Raw genomic sequence first — 18,475 nt, 5'->3', positions numbered from 1 at the left:
TGAAAGACTTCTGAAGTCCTTCATAAGAGAACCTGTAAGAGGAAACACACAGACTCCCGTTGAGTCTGTCACATCGGATACTGACTTAAAGGATTCAGAAGGGTCCCCACTGTCACCCTGTGAGGATGTCTCCTTTTCAGACATCTTAGAGATCCTGAAACAGAGAGGTGGCTGGAAGAACCTCTCCCCTTCTGAAGATAAGTCGGTATATCTGGAGGCATTTGGTTCTCAGTCCTCCACCTTTTGGGTGTCTCTGCCTTTTGACCAGCTCCTGGGTGTAGTTAGTCGAAAGGCGTGGGGCTCTCCAGAGTTGGTGGAACCAGTTCCGGGGAGGCCCAACAAATTTATTACACCCCTGGAGGACAAACAATTTCCAACTAAAGGTGTCCCAGTAGATGCTATGGTGGTGGCGGTAGCACCAAGAAGGAACTAGCCGAAGGTTTTTCATCTGTCCATCTGCTGAATAAGGAGTCTTGAACAATGGACAGATACGGGAAGCATATGTTCTCTTCAGCGGCCTTTACCTGTAGGTCACTGAATTATTTATCCCACTTTACTCGTCTTCAGAGGGATCTCCTCAAGGAGCTAAGAGATACCCTCCAAGGTGCTGCAGCTGGGGGGTACCTGACAAGATAAGCTCTCAGCTTGCGACCTTAACCTCGATAACAAACTCCTCCATACGCCTCATTTCTTATGCGGCCAATGGAGCGAGCCGGGCAGCAGGCACAGGAATAGTTCTGAGGAGACATTCCTGGATACGTCTTTGTGAGTTTGCTGAACCCTTCAAGTCTTCCTTTATTGACACCCCTTTTGATGGCTCGTCTTTGTTCAGGCCAAAAGTAAAAGAGACACTTACCAGGAGCGAACAAGATGTCAAGGCTGTGTCTGCAGTGGGAGTATGTTTTACTGTCCCTACCAGACCATATCCCAAAGGACAGAAAAATGTGGTTCCGGAAATCCAAAGGAGTTTTGCCAGACGCTTGTGATGAATTTTCCTACAGGGGCAGAGGGGGAAATAACAGAAGATGCCATCCTCGCGACAGAGGGGGTCCGCAGAATCAGGGCGACAGAGATACGTTCTCTGGTAGGCCCTTCCAGCACTCCTGAAAGGAGGCCTGCCTGTCCACCTCTGGAGGCAGTAGGGGGAGATTATCACTGTACCCAAATGCCTGTCTGGACATCACTCAAGACAAATGGGTACGGTCGATCATATCCAGGGAATACAACATTCCTTTCTCCCTTCCACCAAAGTCTATCTCAGACAATACCACCCAGTCAAAGGGCTCAAGCAACCGTAGAAATTCAAAGGTTGTTAAGAAAAAGAGTCATCCAGGAAGTCCCAGCAGACCAAATCGGATCCGTAATTTACTCAAGGTTCTTTTTAGTTCCAAAAATGACAGGGGACTGGAGACCAGTTTTGGATCTCAGCAGACTGAACAAGTCGGTAAAGAAAACAAAGTTCCGGATGGTAACACTGCAGTCTATAATCCCTTTTCGGGAACAAGACAATGGGATGTGATCCATAGATCTTCAGGATGCATACTACCATATAAAGATGGACAGGCGATCCAGAAGATTTTTACGCTTCTGGCTGGGAGCCAGTCATTACTAATTCAGAGCTCTGCCCTTTGGTCTCACTACAGCCCCCAGAGTGTTTACCAAATGCATGACAGTAGTTACGGCTCACCTGAGGCATCTAGGATGACTGGCTCCTAATCTCCAGCACTGAGCATCTACTAACCAGGGCAGGAGACACCACCATTCATCTCTGCTCAGAGCTGGGCATTACCATAAATTTTGAAAAATCTGCCTTGTTGCCATCACAACATATTACCTTTATAGGCGCAGATTTAAACACAAAAGACATGGTTGCAAAACTGCCTCATGAAAGAATGCAAACGCCATCAGGTATCAATATTGCTCATGAAGGAAAAAGTGCAGGCAAAATTTGTCCTAAAGGTTCTGGGTTCAATGGCAGCTGCAATAGCATTATTCCCACTAGCGCATCTACACATGAGAATACTACAGTGGCCACTCTTTTTTCAGTGGTCCATGCAGGAGTTGCCCATGTCACACAAGAGTCTCATTACGAACACTTGCAAGAGGGACCTACGATGATGGCTTCAGTCCACACAGGTAACAATAGCAGACCTTTTGTTCTCCTCAACCTTGTAGCTACAGTGACCACGGACGCTTCCCAGATAGGGTAGGGGACATTATCTGGGACAGACTGTCCAAGGGACTTGGCAAGAACATGAATACCACTTGCACATCAGTGTCCTAGAGATGATGGCAGTGCTTCCAGTATTGCAAGCATTCCAGAGCTCTCTTCCAACAGGTATGATTCCAATACAAACAGACAATATGTCCGTGGTGTGGTACATCAACAAACAAGGTGGAACCAGACCCTACCCCCTCTGTCAAGAGGCTCAGAGATATGGCAATGGGCAATTTATTTTCGGTGTTTTCTGACTGCAATGCACATCCCCGAGAAATCCAGCATGATAGCAGACAGATTAAGCAGGGCAATTCTTATGCCTCACGAGTGGTCCCTGAATCAGGAAATTGCAAACCAAAGTTTTCACAAGTGGGGCCAGCCTTGCTGTGACCACTTTGCCACATCTATCAACTCTAAATGCAGCAGCTGCTTTGCCCTAGTTCCCCCTCCGGGGGAGTCACCAAGAGATGCACTTGTTCACGATTGGCCCCCGGGACTTCTGTATGCTTTCCCCCATTTCCATTAATACCAAAGGTCCTCCAGAAAGCCAGATCGTTGAGTCATAGGCTAATTCACATTGCTTTTTACTGGCCTCGTCAGATATTGTTCCCCTTTCTATGGCCCCATCTTCAGGAGGAGCTTTGGATCCTGGACCCAGTGCCGGATCTTCTGATTCATCGGTCAGGAACGTTCCACCCCTCTATTCAAATCCTCAAGCTGACAGCTTGGTTACTCCACTTCCTATCTTAGCCAGGCTTCCAGAACTATCCCCGGCAGTGTGACACATTATAGTTTCGTCACACAAGAATACAACTATTAAACTGTATCCAAGCAAATGGAAGAGATTTTCTTGTTGGGCTGACAAAAAACATATAGACCCCTTTACAGCCCCTATATCTGCAATCCTGGAATTTTTAACAGAAACATTTAATCGGGGTGCAGCGGCAGCCACGGTACGAGTACAACTGGCTGCCATATCAAACTGCCATGTAGGAGACATGGAATCCAATATAATGTCCCACAGATTATGCAAAGCTTTTCTGAGGGGTACATTCCTTTTAAGACCGCCCATAAGAGAACAACCACTTCCTTGGGACCTCAATTTGGTGTTATCTTCTTTAATCCTCCCTCCATTCGAACCAGCCTCCTCTTGTCCACTAAAGTTCTTATCTTGGAAGACAATCTTTTTAACAGCCATTACTTCCGCTAGGAGGATTTCAGAACTGCACACACTTGTCTATCTGTCCTCCCTATCTGATTTTTCACAAAGACAGTCTCTCTCTTAGTGCAAATCCTTCTTTTCTGCCAAAAGTTTGTTCTGAGGCCAATTTAAATCAGTCTATTGAGCTTACCCGTATTTTTCTCCAGTCATGGCAACAAGGCAGAATACATGCTTCACCAATTGGATGTACGTAGGCAGTTACATTTTTACTTACATAGGACAAAGGAGTTTAGAAAATCTGACCGTTTGTTTGTTTCATTTTCAAAAAACAGAAAAGGAACTTCAGTTTCAAAAGTCATCTTATCAAAATGGCTTACAGACACCATTATGTATGTCTATAACTCTCAGAATAAAGAGCTGCTGGGAAAAATTAGAGGGGATTCAACTAGAGCTATGTCGACATCCACTGCCTTTCAAGTTAGGCTCCCTTTGGATTCAATATGTGCTGCGGCTACATGGGTTAACCCTCATACCTTTATCACTCATTACAAAGTAGATGCGGCCTCCCGGAACAGGGCCTCCTTTGGTTCCACTGTTCTGAAGAGTTTATTCCCTTGAGTCACCCAAGAAGGAAGGTGCTGGGGACGCTGTCCCAACCATCAAGAATGAAGGCGAGATAGGACAACATAACATAAAAAAGTTATGTACTCACCATAATGTTCCATGTTTGTTCCCCATAATATCACCGTCATTCTTGCATCTCACCCCTCCTTCCCCCTTCCTGAAGGATCGAGAGGAATTTTTCTGAAATGGGCTGTAAATTTCCTGATTCCCTTCATGCCTTAAGAATTATAGGCAGAGGATCAGTTGGAGTTGTTGTATTGGGTTGCATAGTCTAGTGATTAGTTCTGTCAAACGAGATCTGGGTAACAGTCGCTAGGTATCTTGGGATAGGAGGTAGCCTCGAGCCAGTGAAAGCTCTCGAGCTTTAGTATGCGGCTGATTCAGAACCGATGCTCTGTTCCAAACCCAACCATCAAGAATTAAGGCGAGATTATGGGCAACAAACATGCCTGACTAGCTTAGTCTGCAAGGCTATGGAGAGGATCATCATGGAGCTCATAAACAAAGACATCGGGGACCTACAGACACTAGATCCTAGCCAGTTCGGCTTTGTCAAGGGCAGATCCTGCCTTTTGAACCTGGTTGACTTCTTTGAAACAGTCACCAAAGCCATAGATGAAGGGAAGGTAGTCCACACAGCCTATCTGGACCTTGAAAAGGCATTTGACACAATACCCCACTCGGGCATCATAGATAAGCTATCCAGCTTAAATATAAACCCCTATGTCACAAGATGGGTCGCAAACTGGCTCAAAGACAGAACCCACAGAGTGAGAGTTGCTGGAGCCATGTCAGACTCAAAACCGGTCACAAGTGGCATCCCACAGGGTTCTGTCCTGGGACCACTCTTGTTCGGTATATACTTTTCCGAGGTACAGGCAAGCGTGGGAGGACTATGGCTCACCAAGTTCGCAGACAACTGCAAACTGGGCCCCATAATCAACTCTCCAGCTGACACAAACATCCTTCAAAAAGGTCTCACAGAGACAGATAACTGGTGCCAGCACCATGGTTTAAAGCTAAATGCCAAAAAATGTATAGTCATACCCTTTGGCAAAAACTATGTGCCCACAAATTACCACATAGGCGGAAACCCATTAAGTACAGAGAAAGTTATTAGGGACCTGGGGACCCAAGTTGATAGCAATCTCTCCTTTGAAAACCACATTGCCAAAGTGGTTAGAAAGACCTTCTACATAGCCCACCTCATCACGAAGGGTTTCACATCTAGATTAAGAGAGGTAATCGTGCCCCTTTATTCATCCCTCATCAGGCCCATCATAGAATACAAATGCCCCTTTTGGGATGTACCTTACCCGACACCTGCAGCAATTTGAAAGACCCCAAAAGTATCTCACCAAGAGGATCAAGGGTCTCAAACAGATGCCATATGCTGCTCGGTTAAAAAAACTCCAGCTCTACTCAGTTGCATACCGCCTACTTCGAGACGATCTATGCCTGACATACAAAGCTATGTCAAATCCAGAATTAATGGACATGCTCCACCTCAGTAAATCTAAATCCCTTAGAGCCACATGCTCGAGGGACTTGAACCTCAGCACAGAAATAAATAGAACTTGCTGGAGGTACAGGTTCATAACCCAGAGGCTCCCTTCGCTCTGGAATAGAATTCCAGTTCATGTGAGGCAGAGCACCTCACTGAATCTCTTCAAGAAGAATCTCGATAGGTGGATGGGGGATCGTAGGTTTGTCCCAGGGATTACTGCCGTGTCACTATTAGACAAAGGCACAGTAAACTAAACCTTAAAAAGGGCACAGTATACTCAAATCAAGGGGTGGCGTAAGCCATACAGAATCGGGCTAGGCTTATAATTGCCCCAGGGAAGATAGCCTAGTGTGAACCTATGAACCTATAATGTTATGTTGAATACATAACTTATTTTTTCATCATATAGTATGTTTTTAAAAATAAAAGCTCCCAGAGGTTGACATGCTACCAATTCATTCTTCTCCTTCATGTTTGCTGGTATATAATGCCATATAACTCGTATCTCATGTCATTAGTACTAATCAGTTTGCTTCACTCGTCATTGTTTAAGGGTAGTATATGGAGCTTTCTTTACTAAACTGGATAATTTATCAGTGAATAACGTGAACACTGTAGAGTAAAGCAAGATAATGTGTATTATGACATGCAGTATCAATCATATGTAAGATAAAGCAATGTTTGAGTGCAAATATCACCTTTTAGTGAATTTAATATGGTATTGTAATAAAAATTATCATGTGCATATTTGTGAAGGAAAAAATATACAAAAGGTAATTGACTAGTGTACCATAACTTCTCTTTGTACAAATCATGTTGAAAAAAACGAAAGCCTTCCGGTACAGGTAGAAAAAAATGTTGCTTCCTTAACAGAAATATCTTTGCAGTTCCTCAGGATGCATTAATTTCTCTTCAGATATATTTCTTGTGTTTGTGTATGCTGGAGTTGCAGTTTGAGTACTATACAGACTACAACTGACAAGATCAGTTTCATCTTGTTTTTTTTTTTTGTACTGCAGGAAGAGTACTTTACTGTCCTTGAGAACTGTGAACTAAAATTTCTTGGAGAACATAACTTGGAACCAGATTACCAGGAAGAAGACACAGATAAGGTAAAAATACCAAGATACCATTGTACAAGCAATTCTTTTTTTTTGTTTTCTGATTGTTACCTTTGTCTCATGTGCTACCTTTTGGGAGCTGCTCTTCAGCATACCATACCTGGTGTGTCTTTAGTTTGGGAAAATACTCGTACCAACTAATCTTGTAACACTTACTTTAACTGAAATCTAGAACCAAGAATATTATCTGGGCCTCAAGGGATTGAAAGGTAAAATAAAGAGGTTGAGTGAGCCTTCATTTCTCTGTCTGTAGTTTGTAGTAACATTATTTTTGCCACATAAATTCAGTAGTATTTCTTGTATCTTTTTCAGCCATGAGCTAGGCCACAAGGGCAAGACTTGTATATCCATTTCTTTCTCTCTCTCTCCATACATACGCATATATATATATATATATATATATATATATATATATATATATATATATATATATATAGATAGATAGATAGATACACGTCGGGGTGTCACTTTCAACAATGACAGTCCTCTCAAGCCAAGGTTTACACCAGCAGGTGGCTAGCCCTGCCATAGTAATTCATCCATACCACACACACACGCACCTACGGCCAATTTAGAGCATCCAGTCCACCTACTACATCTGTTTGGAATGAGGGAGGAAACGGCAGCACCCATTGGAAACCCATGTGACCACAGGGAGGACATGCAGACTCCACACAGAAGACACCCCAGCCAAGAATCTAACCAGAGAACCTCTTGCTGTGTGTGCATTGTGCAGATAAATTTTTATTTACATTCTTGGTGAATCACCAGCACTTATTTGCACTTCTGGCACATTTAACAGTACCTAAATCTGTTTTGCAGCATTGCAGTTACTGAAATTTCCCTAAACTTGCTGTTTTATGTAAAGCACTAAAAAGTGAAGTACCTACTATGCACACAAAAAGAGACACTAATATACACAGAACACCCTAGCCCATATAAAACAACTCTCTAAATCCAAAGCTACCCTTAGTTTAATTTAAAACTGCTAAATGAAATTAAAAAAAATTGAAGCAGAGGTTACATTTCCCATTCATTAAGAGTATTAAAAAATTAACTTTGTGTATTTCACACCCAGGAATCCACAACCCCAGAAACAACACTACCTACCCAAGCTAGTGTATTATAAACAAAAAATAATGTTTCCTTATTAAACAAAAAAAGTTAGAATGAAAACCCTTAAGGAAACAGTAACTGCCTCCAGTAAATCAGCAAGTGCCATTACTGTCAGAAAGAGAACCAATTCTAACCCATTTGCATTGTGAAAATCTCAACTGTCTGGATTTTTGCATTATGTCCAGATTTTTAACCTCATATTTTTCATCCATTCCTCAAAAAAATGTGTTTTTCTGGCAAGTCATTGAGGATTGAAGTCACTAAATAATTGACATTCGAGTTTCAAGCTTCATATCTTTCAGGAAATGCATGCTAATGCAAAACGTGTTATTCTAGCAACGTTTCATGTTTAGAAGAGCAATATTTACAATTTGTCCCTATTTTTGGGCCTTTGTCCCTCCATTATTTTTGACTGTCCAGATTTCTTGCACTAAGAGGTTGAGATGTATTCCCATTTGTCAGAGGCCCTTGTCTGGGTATTTATTTTCTTATAATTCATTTGCTTTCCTGGTGTTTACCCTAAAGGGAGACTAAGTGACCTGATGCTGCTGTTCATTTTAATCTAGCAGGACTTACCTTATGGTTAAACAAAAAAAGCTTTTTTTTCTTTTAATGTTTTTACTTTTAAGTAATGCCACCCTAAGATTCTGTTTGGTCCTTTATAGTCTTTGACTGATTAATTCCATTTGGTTGCTTTGTAACTAATAGGTTGTCTTGCCTTATACTTGATGTGGACTGCTGTTTTTGGTGGCTAGGAACTTATAATTCCATTCTACCTCTCATTTATTCCTGTTTATTCTCCAAATGCCCTGCCACTGATCAGAGTAGTGGCAATATCCATGCTAGCACCTATTTCATATGTTTGTGTTTAATATGTGCAATATGTTTGTGGTGAACACTTTTTTGTGAATCATATTGGCTGAATTTCACACAATGGCTTTTGACATACCCATCAACTTTCTAGTTTTGCAGGCATGTTATAAAATGTTCTGGAGCTGTGTGGCTAGCAAATTAAATAATAAATCATATTCTGCCTTTTTGATTATTCATTAAGGGTACTTTTTTATACATTTTTCTAAACTCTTATAATTTTGTAATTTAGGACTCAACACTGTTATTCAGAGCTTTTCCATTTCACCCTTTCATTACTTCACCCCCCCCCCCTCAAAAGAAAAGTGAATTCTATTACAGATGAACTTATTTTGTACACAGTCATTTCTTTTTCTTGGAATTTTCATAACTGCAACATGCAGCACTTATCCAGTAGGGTGAATATTTTCAACCAACTTCTCAAACTAGTCCACTTAAGACTCCTATCCTGACTTCCCATAATTACTACACTGTGGGCTGGTATATACTTTAAGTATTCCTCACTGTAGTCTCTCAACCTTTTTAATGGTATACTTACTCCAGTCCACCAGTGGTGCAGTCCCAGTCCTGGGTAGTAGTACTCTGGGGCACTTAAAGTAAAATGCTGCATCCAGGCATGAGGGGGAGGGGGATTGTTTGAAGAAGTCCTAACATTTTTATTTTACAAAAGCATTTATAATTTAAACTGATCTTTCCAGTAATATAGCACTACTCACTTGATCCACTTATGGATGCCTTCTTTTTTTTTTTTTTTTTTATATACATGTATATAAAACAGCACAGTGGTGCAGTGGTAGCATTGTTACCTCACAGCAAGAGGTTCACCGGTTCGATTCTTGTCTGGGGTGCCTTCTTTGTGGAGTCTGCATGTCCTCCCTTTGTTCGTGTGGGTTTCCTCCGGGTGCTCCGTTTTCCTCCCACGTTACAAAGGCATGTGTCTGGAGCATTTCTCCTCGGGCCTCTGATGAAAATTGGCTTTGTTCCAAGTCAGACTTTCCTGGTTAACAAATGTTAAATAAGTAAATTGAATATAGATATATATATATATATATATATATATATATATATATATATATATATATATAAAGACAGATGTATGCACACACAGACACACCCACCTGCTCATATGTCTGTGTGGAGGTTTAGAATAGAACATCAGCCAGCATGTTTTGTGGAAGGTGAGAGAATGCCTGAGTACTTGTGGAGTATGCAAGTCTCTAAGGGTTTTTTTCCGAAGTGACAAGAAATTAGAATTGTACCCCAGACCTTGAAACTGAGTTAGCAACCTTAACCTTGGAACATTCATACTTAGGAAGGCCCCAAGATTTCACCTTAGGATGGTTTAAGCTAGTTTTCCCCTTCATAATTCCAGAAAAAAATATTCTTGGCCACTGGGAGGCTTCTGATTTGCTACTTGAACTAAGAATTTATTTCTTAGGAAATTACTGGCCGTATTGCTATCTAAAGCTATGGCATTCACAGGTAGTACCTTGCCATTTGCTGTTGTATTTAGACTTGTAATAGCAGCTTTGCCATAATTTTATGGATTCATGGTCCACATGAAATAACTGGTCCTTTGCTTCACATTTTGCCAGCCCTTTGGACTAGTGCAATAAATTACATATGCCTCTCAGGGTAGTTTTTTTTTTTTTTTTGTTACATTAAACCCTAGTCCCTACATATCCTAATGAAGCACCAGGGATGAAGCAATCAGTGGGTGACTGTGGAGGCAGTCCCCTCACTTGTGCAGAGGGTATTCCATCCAAGCAATCCTAACCCCCCCCCAAGCATTAGAAATGATTTTGCTAAGTCTCAACCAAGCAAATCACAATACCCAAAATGGTCCCAGGTGTGTGCAATCCTCCCCACTACACCACCCCAGAACAGGTGAGCAGGCCATGCCCCCTCTGTACTCCTCCCCACCTGGCTTCACCAATACAGGGAACCACTAATCAATCCCAGTCATCTTGGTCACATTCAGAGTATCATCTCCGTGCATCATGAATTCAGACTCTTAATTATTTTTTTTTATTTTTGTTTCCCCAAAAAATGCTATTTTGATGTAATATGTTTTTGAAACTCCCTACACTGCTCTTATCTGTAATAGAAAAGCCCACACATGCATGTACATAGATAAATAATGTGTTTTTGTGCTGGAACATCCACATCTGTGATACTATACAACTTAATGGCGGTGTAATCAGTCTGTGGTCATCCAGGTGATGACTTAATTTGGGGCTGAAAGTGTCTATGTTATGTAGCCCAATCTCGCCTACATTCTTACTCGCGGGTTCGGAGCCGAATATCGGCTCCGACTCGGCCAACTTTTCTACTAGCTCGAAGTCTCTCATTGGCTGGGCCAAGCAGGTATCCCATGCCGCACTGCTCCATAACCTCAGATCTCGTTTGCCGCTCGTGTAGCTAGGACGTGGTCTTGCTTGGCTGTGACTAAGTACCTCCTTTTTTCAATTTCCCTTGAGAAATTTGCTAGTTTTCAACCACAAAAGCTATTTTAATCGCTATTTTTTTTTTTTGTTGCTTGTTGCAGAGTTTTGTTTGTGTAGTTGGTGTCCCTAACTGTTCCGGTGGGCTAGGCCCGTTTGAGTTAGAGGACCTAGTCCTCCTTCTGTGTATTGTTTATTTACTTAAGTTTTTTGGTTACTTGAGCTAAGCTAGTTCTTAGCTTTTCTCCTTTGTTGTATAGTGTGTTGTGAGTTCAAAGAACCATTTTACTTGGAGGTTCTTTGGTTGCCATTTAGTGATCTGTAGTTTGAACATAAACCTTCCGGTTTTAAAAAATTTTCCAAGTGTAGTTACAAGATGTCCATCACGGATGGACATTCTGTATGTGTTTATTGCCTAGGAGCAATTCATTTGCAAGAGTCTTGTAGCTTCTGTCATGCCTTCAGTCCGAGGGTGCTCCAGGAGAAGAAAAATAAACTAATATTGAAGGGACTCATGAAACCTTCGTTTGAGGAGTCTTTAGACTCAGCTTCTAGTTCTCAATCCAAGTCTAAAGCTTCGAAGGCGAAGAAAAGATCTCTGGCTCCGTCTGTTTCTTCGGAGCTGCTGGAGAAACTCTCTAAACTTGACTCTACCTCCTCGGCTCCTCTGTCCTCGGGGCCAAAGGAGGTGTCTGTAGTACTGGAATCGACATCGGCTCCTATTTTACTGGATCCCATTCGGAGCCGGTCGCCCAGTGTTAGGCATGGCTCTCCTGAGAGGAGATCCCAATCTCCCTCCCTGTCCTCCAAATCCTCCAGGCTTTCTTATTTGGATGTCAATAGGGTGGTACAGAGGCTCCTGCAGTCGCCGGTGCTGGCAAAATTATTCTCTGCTCCGACCCAGTCGGCTCCGAAGCCCGTCCCGATGCTTGTGTCAATGGTGCCTCCTCCAAGCACTTCCTTGTCTTCGGAGCCAGAGTGCTCTGCTCCGAGTGATGTTCTTGCGCCGGCACCAATACCCCTTAAGGGTTTATCAGTGCCGACAGCTCCAGCCCTGTCGGCTCAGTCCACAGGCTTTGGCACTCTGGTTTCCTCAGTTGGGCCCGAGGGGGATACTTCGGGACACCTGTCTGTTCCGAGCCTCCCTCTCGGCACATCGGATCGGGGGACCCTGACCCCGGTCATGGCCTCGGAGGCCCGTCGGTCCTCGGATTCGGGTTGGACCGGCCTTCGAGGCCATGCGGAGCGCACTGGCCAGGTTGTCAGTTACATCACCCAGATCAGTCATTCCGTCCCCTTCCACCCCGACTAGAGCCTCTGACGTCCCCCTATCCTTAGATGGCGGAGCCCAAAGGTCTGGGGATACCCCCATGAGCGGTCCCGAACTTTCTGAGAGCCCCACAGAGTGTGTGCCCCCCCAGAAAGAAGACGTGCAAGAGGAAGCACATAGACTCCCAGGACGAGTCTCTCACTTCTGATACTGACCTCGTGGAGTCAGAGGGGTCCCCCAAGTCATCCTCTGATGACATCTCTTTCTCTGACATCCTGGAGATATTGAGACAGAGGGGCGACTGGCCATCCAAAACCCCCTCCGAGGAGGAGTCTGTATTCCTCAAGGCCTTTGGTGCTCAACCCTCCGCCTCCTGGGTGTCTCCTCCCTTCGACGAGCTCTTGGATTTAATCTGTCGAAGGGTGTGGGAGAATCCTGATTCGGTGGAACCTGTGCCCAGAAGGCCCAATAAGTTTCTTTCTGCTCCTCCGGGGAAAGAGTTCCTGTCCAAAGGGGTTTCTGTAGATGCCATGGTGGTGGCGGCGGCCACACAGAAGGAAGTAGCCGAGACTTCTTCCTCCGTCCATCCTCCTAACAAGGAGTCTAGGACCATGGACTGATACGGGAAGCGTACCCTCTCATCAGTGACCTTCACCTTACGGTCACTGAACTACCTCTCTCATTTTACTTGGCTCCAGAGAGATCTCCTCAAGGAGTTAGGAGATACTCTAGCGGGTAACGTACCTGAGGCGTTAGCGCACATGGTTAATGCCCAGGTGTCTACCCTCAATTCTATTGTCAACTTGTCCATGAGGCTCATATCTTATGCAGCCGAAGGGGTGAGTAGAGCAGCCAGTTCGGGAGTAGCCCTCAGGAGGCAAGCCTGGATGCACCTGTGTCATTTCGCGGAGGCCTTCAAGTCTTCTTTCACTGACGCTCCCTTTGATGGGTCCTCGGTCTTTGGGACCAAAGTGAAAGACACCCTCACCAGATGCGAGCAAGAGGGAAAGACCCTGTCTGCCGTAGGGGTCTGTTTTTCCCTCCCCTCTAGACCTTACCCCAAGGCGCAGAGGGGTGGGAAGATGTGGTTCAAGAAGTCGCAGAAGTTTTTCCCTGCCGCACAAGGTGAGTCCCCCTCCAGAGGCAGAGGAGGGGGAGGTTATTCAGGAAGATGCCACCCTAGAGGTGGAGGAGGCCCCCGCAACTCGGGAGACCGTGATTCCTTTTGCGGTTCTTCCTACCATCGTTCCTGATGTGTTGCCCGACTGTGCTATTCCGGAGCCATTCGGGGGCCACATATCGTTATACCTGGAAGCCTGGGAAAGCGTCACTCAGGATCGATGGGTGTTACGAATAGTTTCCGGAGGTTATGCTAGACCCCCCTCCAGTCAGAAAAATCCCGTACATTCCACCCAGTCAAAGGGATCACGCAGCCTTAGGGGTTTCAAAGCTGCTAAAGAAGGGAGTCATCCAACCTGTCCCCTCAGACCAAATCGGATTAGGGACTTACTCAAGACTCTTTTTGGTGCCGAAAAGGACAGGGGACCTGAGACCCATTCTAGATCTCAGCCAATTAAACCACTACATTCTGAAGTCCAAGTTCCGAATGGTCACCCTTCAGTCCATTTTTCCATTGTTGGAAAAAAAAGTATGGATGTGCTCCATCTACCTCAAGGATGCTTACTATCATATCAAGATGGACAGGGCATCCAGGAGTCACCTATGCTTCCGGCTGGGAGCCAGTCATTTTCAATTTCATGCCCTGCCCTTTGGTCTCACCACAGCCCCCAGGGTGTTCACCAAGTGTTTGGCGGTGGTGACAGCTCACCTGAGATGTCAAGGATTCCATGTGTTTCCGTACCTGGACAACTGGCTCCTCACCGCCCCCGCCTGGCATCTACTCATCCAAGCCAGGGACGCTACCATTACCCTCTGTCAGTGACTAGGGATAACATTGAACTGGGAAAAATCTGCCTTGCTGCCCTCACAGCGTGTTACGTTTATAGGCGCAGAGCTAGACACCGTCCAAATGCGAGCCTTCTTGCCGCACGAAAGGACCAGAGTATTACAGAATCAAGTTCACGCATTATTACCCCTCAGGAAAGTACAGGCGAGGTGGGTTCTTCAGCTTCTGGGCACCATGGCAGCTACCATTATGTTAGTGCCTCTGGCGAGATTACACATGAGGCTTCTTCAATGGCTTCTCTGTGCCCAATGGTCTCTCCAAAAACACCCCCTTTCCCACCAGATCCTACTCACGGACCGATGCAAACAGGATCTCGGTTGGTGGCTGTGCTCCACCAATCTGGACGAGGGGAAACCATTTGTTCCTCCGTCACCTGTCGCCACGGTGACCACGGATGTCTCCCAGATTGGGGGGGGGGCATTATCTTGGCAGGACGGTCCAAGGCACGGGCAGGATTACAAGGTACATCTGCACATCAATGTCCTAGAGATGAGAGCGGTGTTACTGGCGTTGTGGGTACTTCAGAGCTCTCCTCCTTTGGGCACGATTGCGATGCACTCTGACAACATGTCCGTTGTATGGTATCTAAACAAACAAGGAGGAACCAGATCTTACACCCTGTGCAGAGAGGCCATGCGAGTGTGGCAGTGGGCAGTGTCTTCTCAACGGTTCCTTGTGGCAACGCACATTCCAGGGAAGGCCAATGTGATAGCAGACAGGCTGAGCAGAGCTATTTTGATGCCTTACAAGTGGTCCCTGAACCCTCTGGTTGCGGAACAGATATTCAGCAGGTGGGGTCAGCCTTGCTGCGATCTTTTTGCCAATCCCCTCAATGCCAAATGCAGCAACTACTTCAACCTGATCCCCCCCACAGGGGGAATCATCCAGGCACGCTCTAGTCCACGATTGGCCCTCCGGTCTGCTCTATGCTTTCCCTCCGTTTCCTCTGTTACCAAGAGTGATTCAGAAAGCCCTATCCCTATGAAGCAAGATGATTCTAATTGCCCCACACTGGCCTCGCCAAGTCTGGTTCTCCTTTCTCCATCCGTTCGTTGTGGACACTCCTTGGATTCTGGATCCAGTACCAGACCTACTGACACACACGTCGGGACATTTCCATCCCTCCTTGCGGACCCTCAGGTTGACAGCCTGGCTACTCCACTTCCGTCGTTAATCAGACTTCATCGCTTTTCACCTTAGGTAGTGCACATTTTATCGTCTTCTCATAAGTCTTCGATTAGGAAGATTTATTCCAGCAAATGGAAGAGATTCTGTATTTGGGCTCATGCCCAAGGAATTGACCCTTACACAGCCCCAGTTGCTGCTGTTTTGGAGTTCTTGTCCATGCTCTTTCAGCAGAGGTCTGCGCCCGCTACCATTAAAGTCCAGTTGGCGGCTATTTCGAGCTTTCATACCTCCTATGAGCCTTCCCTTATGGCCCATAAACTCTGTAAGGCCTTTCTAAATGGCACCTTATTACTCTGGCCTCCTGTTTCAGAACCTATTATGCCCTGGGATCTCAACTTTGTTTTGCAAGCCCTTACTTCCCCGCCTTTTGAGCCGGCTGCCACCTGCGAGTTAAAGTTTTTGTCCTGGAAGACGGTTTTCCTAATAGCCATCACATCAGCCAGACGGGTGTCAGAGATTCAGGCTCTCTCCATCAAACCCCCGTATTTAATTTTTCATAAGGACAGAGTTTCTATTGGACCTAATCCGTCCTTTCTTCCCAAAGTAACATCTACTATTAATCTCAATCAGTCTATTGAGCTGCCAGTGTTCTTCCCTCAATTCTCCAACAAGGCAGAGTTTAGATTTCATCAACCGGATGTGCACAGACAATTGCGATTCTATCTACACAGGACCAAACACCTACGAAAATCTGACCAATTGTTTGTTTCCTTTTCAGAAAATAGAGCGGGATCTCCTGTTTCCAAGGTTACCATTTCCAGATGAATTTTGAATTGTATTTCCTTTATTTATTCTTCAGCAGGAAAAAATCTACCGTCCCCCATCAAGGCTCACTCTACTAGGGCTGTTTCCGCATCTATGGCATGCCATGCCAGACTATCTTTGGATGATATTTGTGCTGCAGCCATGTGGGCTTCCCCGCACACCTTTATTACTCATTACAAACTGGACATGGCTTCTAGGGGCCGGGCTTCCTTTGGTTCCACAGTCCTCAGGAGTATCTTCCTTTGAGCCTCCCAGGATAGAGGTGCTGGAGACGCTGTCCCACAAGTAAGAATGTAGGCGAGATTGGACTACATAACATCAAGAAGTTATGTACTCACCATAATGTTCGATGTATGTAGTCCATCTCGCCTCACATTCTTACGTACCCTCTCACCTGCCCCCTTCCTGGAGGATCTGGAGGTTAGGATTGGTGCTAGAGTACCCTTCAGTGGTAGTTTGTTTTTTCTTATCCTCCTTGATAGTGTTCTACCTTATTGGGTTGTGGTTATGCATGAGGTGTGATTGTGGGGTTTGCAGCAAACTAGATCTGGGGTTATGGAGCAGTGCAGCATGGGATACCTGCTTGGCCCAGCCAATGAGAGACTTCGAGCTAGTAGAAAAGTTGGCCGAGTCAGAGCAGATATTTGGCTCCGAAACCACGAGTAAGAATGTGAGGTGAGATGGACTACATGCATCGAACGTTATGGTGAGTACATAACTTCTTGTTCTTAAATGTCTTCCAGTGGCTTCTCTGGATTGGTGTGGTGTTAGCATGCCCTCCAAACTTGTCTTTCCAATGTTGCAAACAATGCTTCTTTTGCAACAGTCATTTATTTATTCAGAAGAAGACATGCATATGCATGGAGTACTTTATTTGGATCCTGTTTTATCAAAACATGCTGGTATTGAATGTCTGGTATATCTGACTTCAAATACCATGTCAATCGGACTGCTAGGACTTCTCAGGAGAAAAACATTCTCAGGTTAACCAGACTCCAGTTAGTGATAGGCTTGTCTTCTCTTACTGGGTGGATACAACCGGATCCCTCAAGTTCTTTACTGCCACAGTTATGAACTCGTGTAGTGATTGTCCTTCGGTTTTAATCATTACTTGTCTATTTCCAGTAACTTTCAGAGTAAAAACTTTTTGTTTCATTATGTTTTATTAGCTACATGTGATAATTTCATGTAAAACCATGTATTATTGTAGAAGATCTTCCCCAGCAGAGTCCTATATTTAGTGCCTTTTTTCACATTCAGGGCCTGCTCGTGATACATAGCACTGAACTGTTTGTAAAGTTTTCACTGTACCACTTGGAAAGGGCAGTACAAAGTACTGGAAAGCTACTTCGTGGTTAAAAAGAGAAAAACCTACCCCTCAGCTCCTACATGTTCTACTGCTGCTGCTAAACTAAGGAAGAAGAGAAAATAGACTAATGACTTCACAGGAGAAGAACAGGGACATGAGATCCTTGACATTTTGCACTGTATACATTTTCAGTACTGGTGCCATCCCATCCTCCTACTGTCTAGCTTGCTGCTTGCCTCATTTCTTTTTAGTTTGATGGTTAAGCCACAGAGTCGGAACTATACATCAAGAGGTTGTCATGCTGGCAGATGTACCACATGCACCTGATGTTGCTTTCTCACCGCACCCCATGTGCATTAGTTCAGCAGCTGCAGGATACTGCCTACTTGGTGATGAGCCTCCAGGTGTTAGCCTTAACCCATTATACATCCCCTGTGAGGTGTATTCTAGTGTATGTGATTCCTCATACCAATTATGATCAGATGACATTGTCTCCCCAACATGCTTTCTGTTCTCTAGCCACCTAGAGGCTCTCTGCAACTCAGGACATGGTAATTGGTTTTTCAAGGACCATCTCCCCCACCTCGCACTGAATTTAGTCTTGTTGCATAAATGATTATTATGTGCAGTCCCTCATTTTTTTTTGATTGCATTCAGGTTACTGTGGCACATGCTCAGTACCCACCTGCTTTGCAAGGCACCAGTGCAGCAGGCATGGTCTCCTCTGACCCCCAGCTCTTCAGGTACAAATATCAGTACAGCAGGGGTCAGTGCTAACTTCAGTGCACTAGGCTTTAGTTTCTGTTTCTCCCATAAGCAACACTATATCAGACATCTGCCACTTAAAGCAAAAATTCAGCTTTCCAGTACATCCCCAAGCAGTCCACTCTATTTCACCCTTCAGGTACTTCCCAC

General features: G+C 44.7%; 1 protein-coding gene across 1 annotated transcript in view; it reads left to right on the top strand.

Annotated features, from left to right (window-relative positions):
* The window catches only part of ELP5 (elongator acetyltransferase complex subunit 5), a 912,344-nt gene that overhangs the window by 846,593 nt on the left and 47,276 nt on the right, over positions 1-18,475 (top strand). Inside the window, exon 6 of the mRNA XM_044076712.1 lies at positions 6,531-6,623. Coding sequence (XP_043932647.1) covers positions 6,531-6,623 — 93 coding nt within the window. The remainder of the gene's footprint in view (positions 1-6,530; positions 6,624-18,475) is intronic.

Source organism: Protopterus annectens, chromosome 7.part0 (genome assembly GCF_019279795.1).
Source record: "Protopterus annectens isolate FY-2018-M chromosome 7.part0, PAN1.0, whole genome shotgun sequence".
Taxonomy (NCBI): domain Eukaryota; kingdom Metazoa; phylum Chordata; order Ceratodontiformes; family Protopteridae; genus Protopterus; species Protopterus annectens.
The sequence above is the reverse complement of the archived record's forward strand: the minus strand, read 5'-3'. Positions and strand labels throughout refer to the sequence as shown.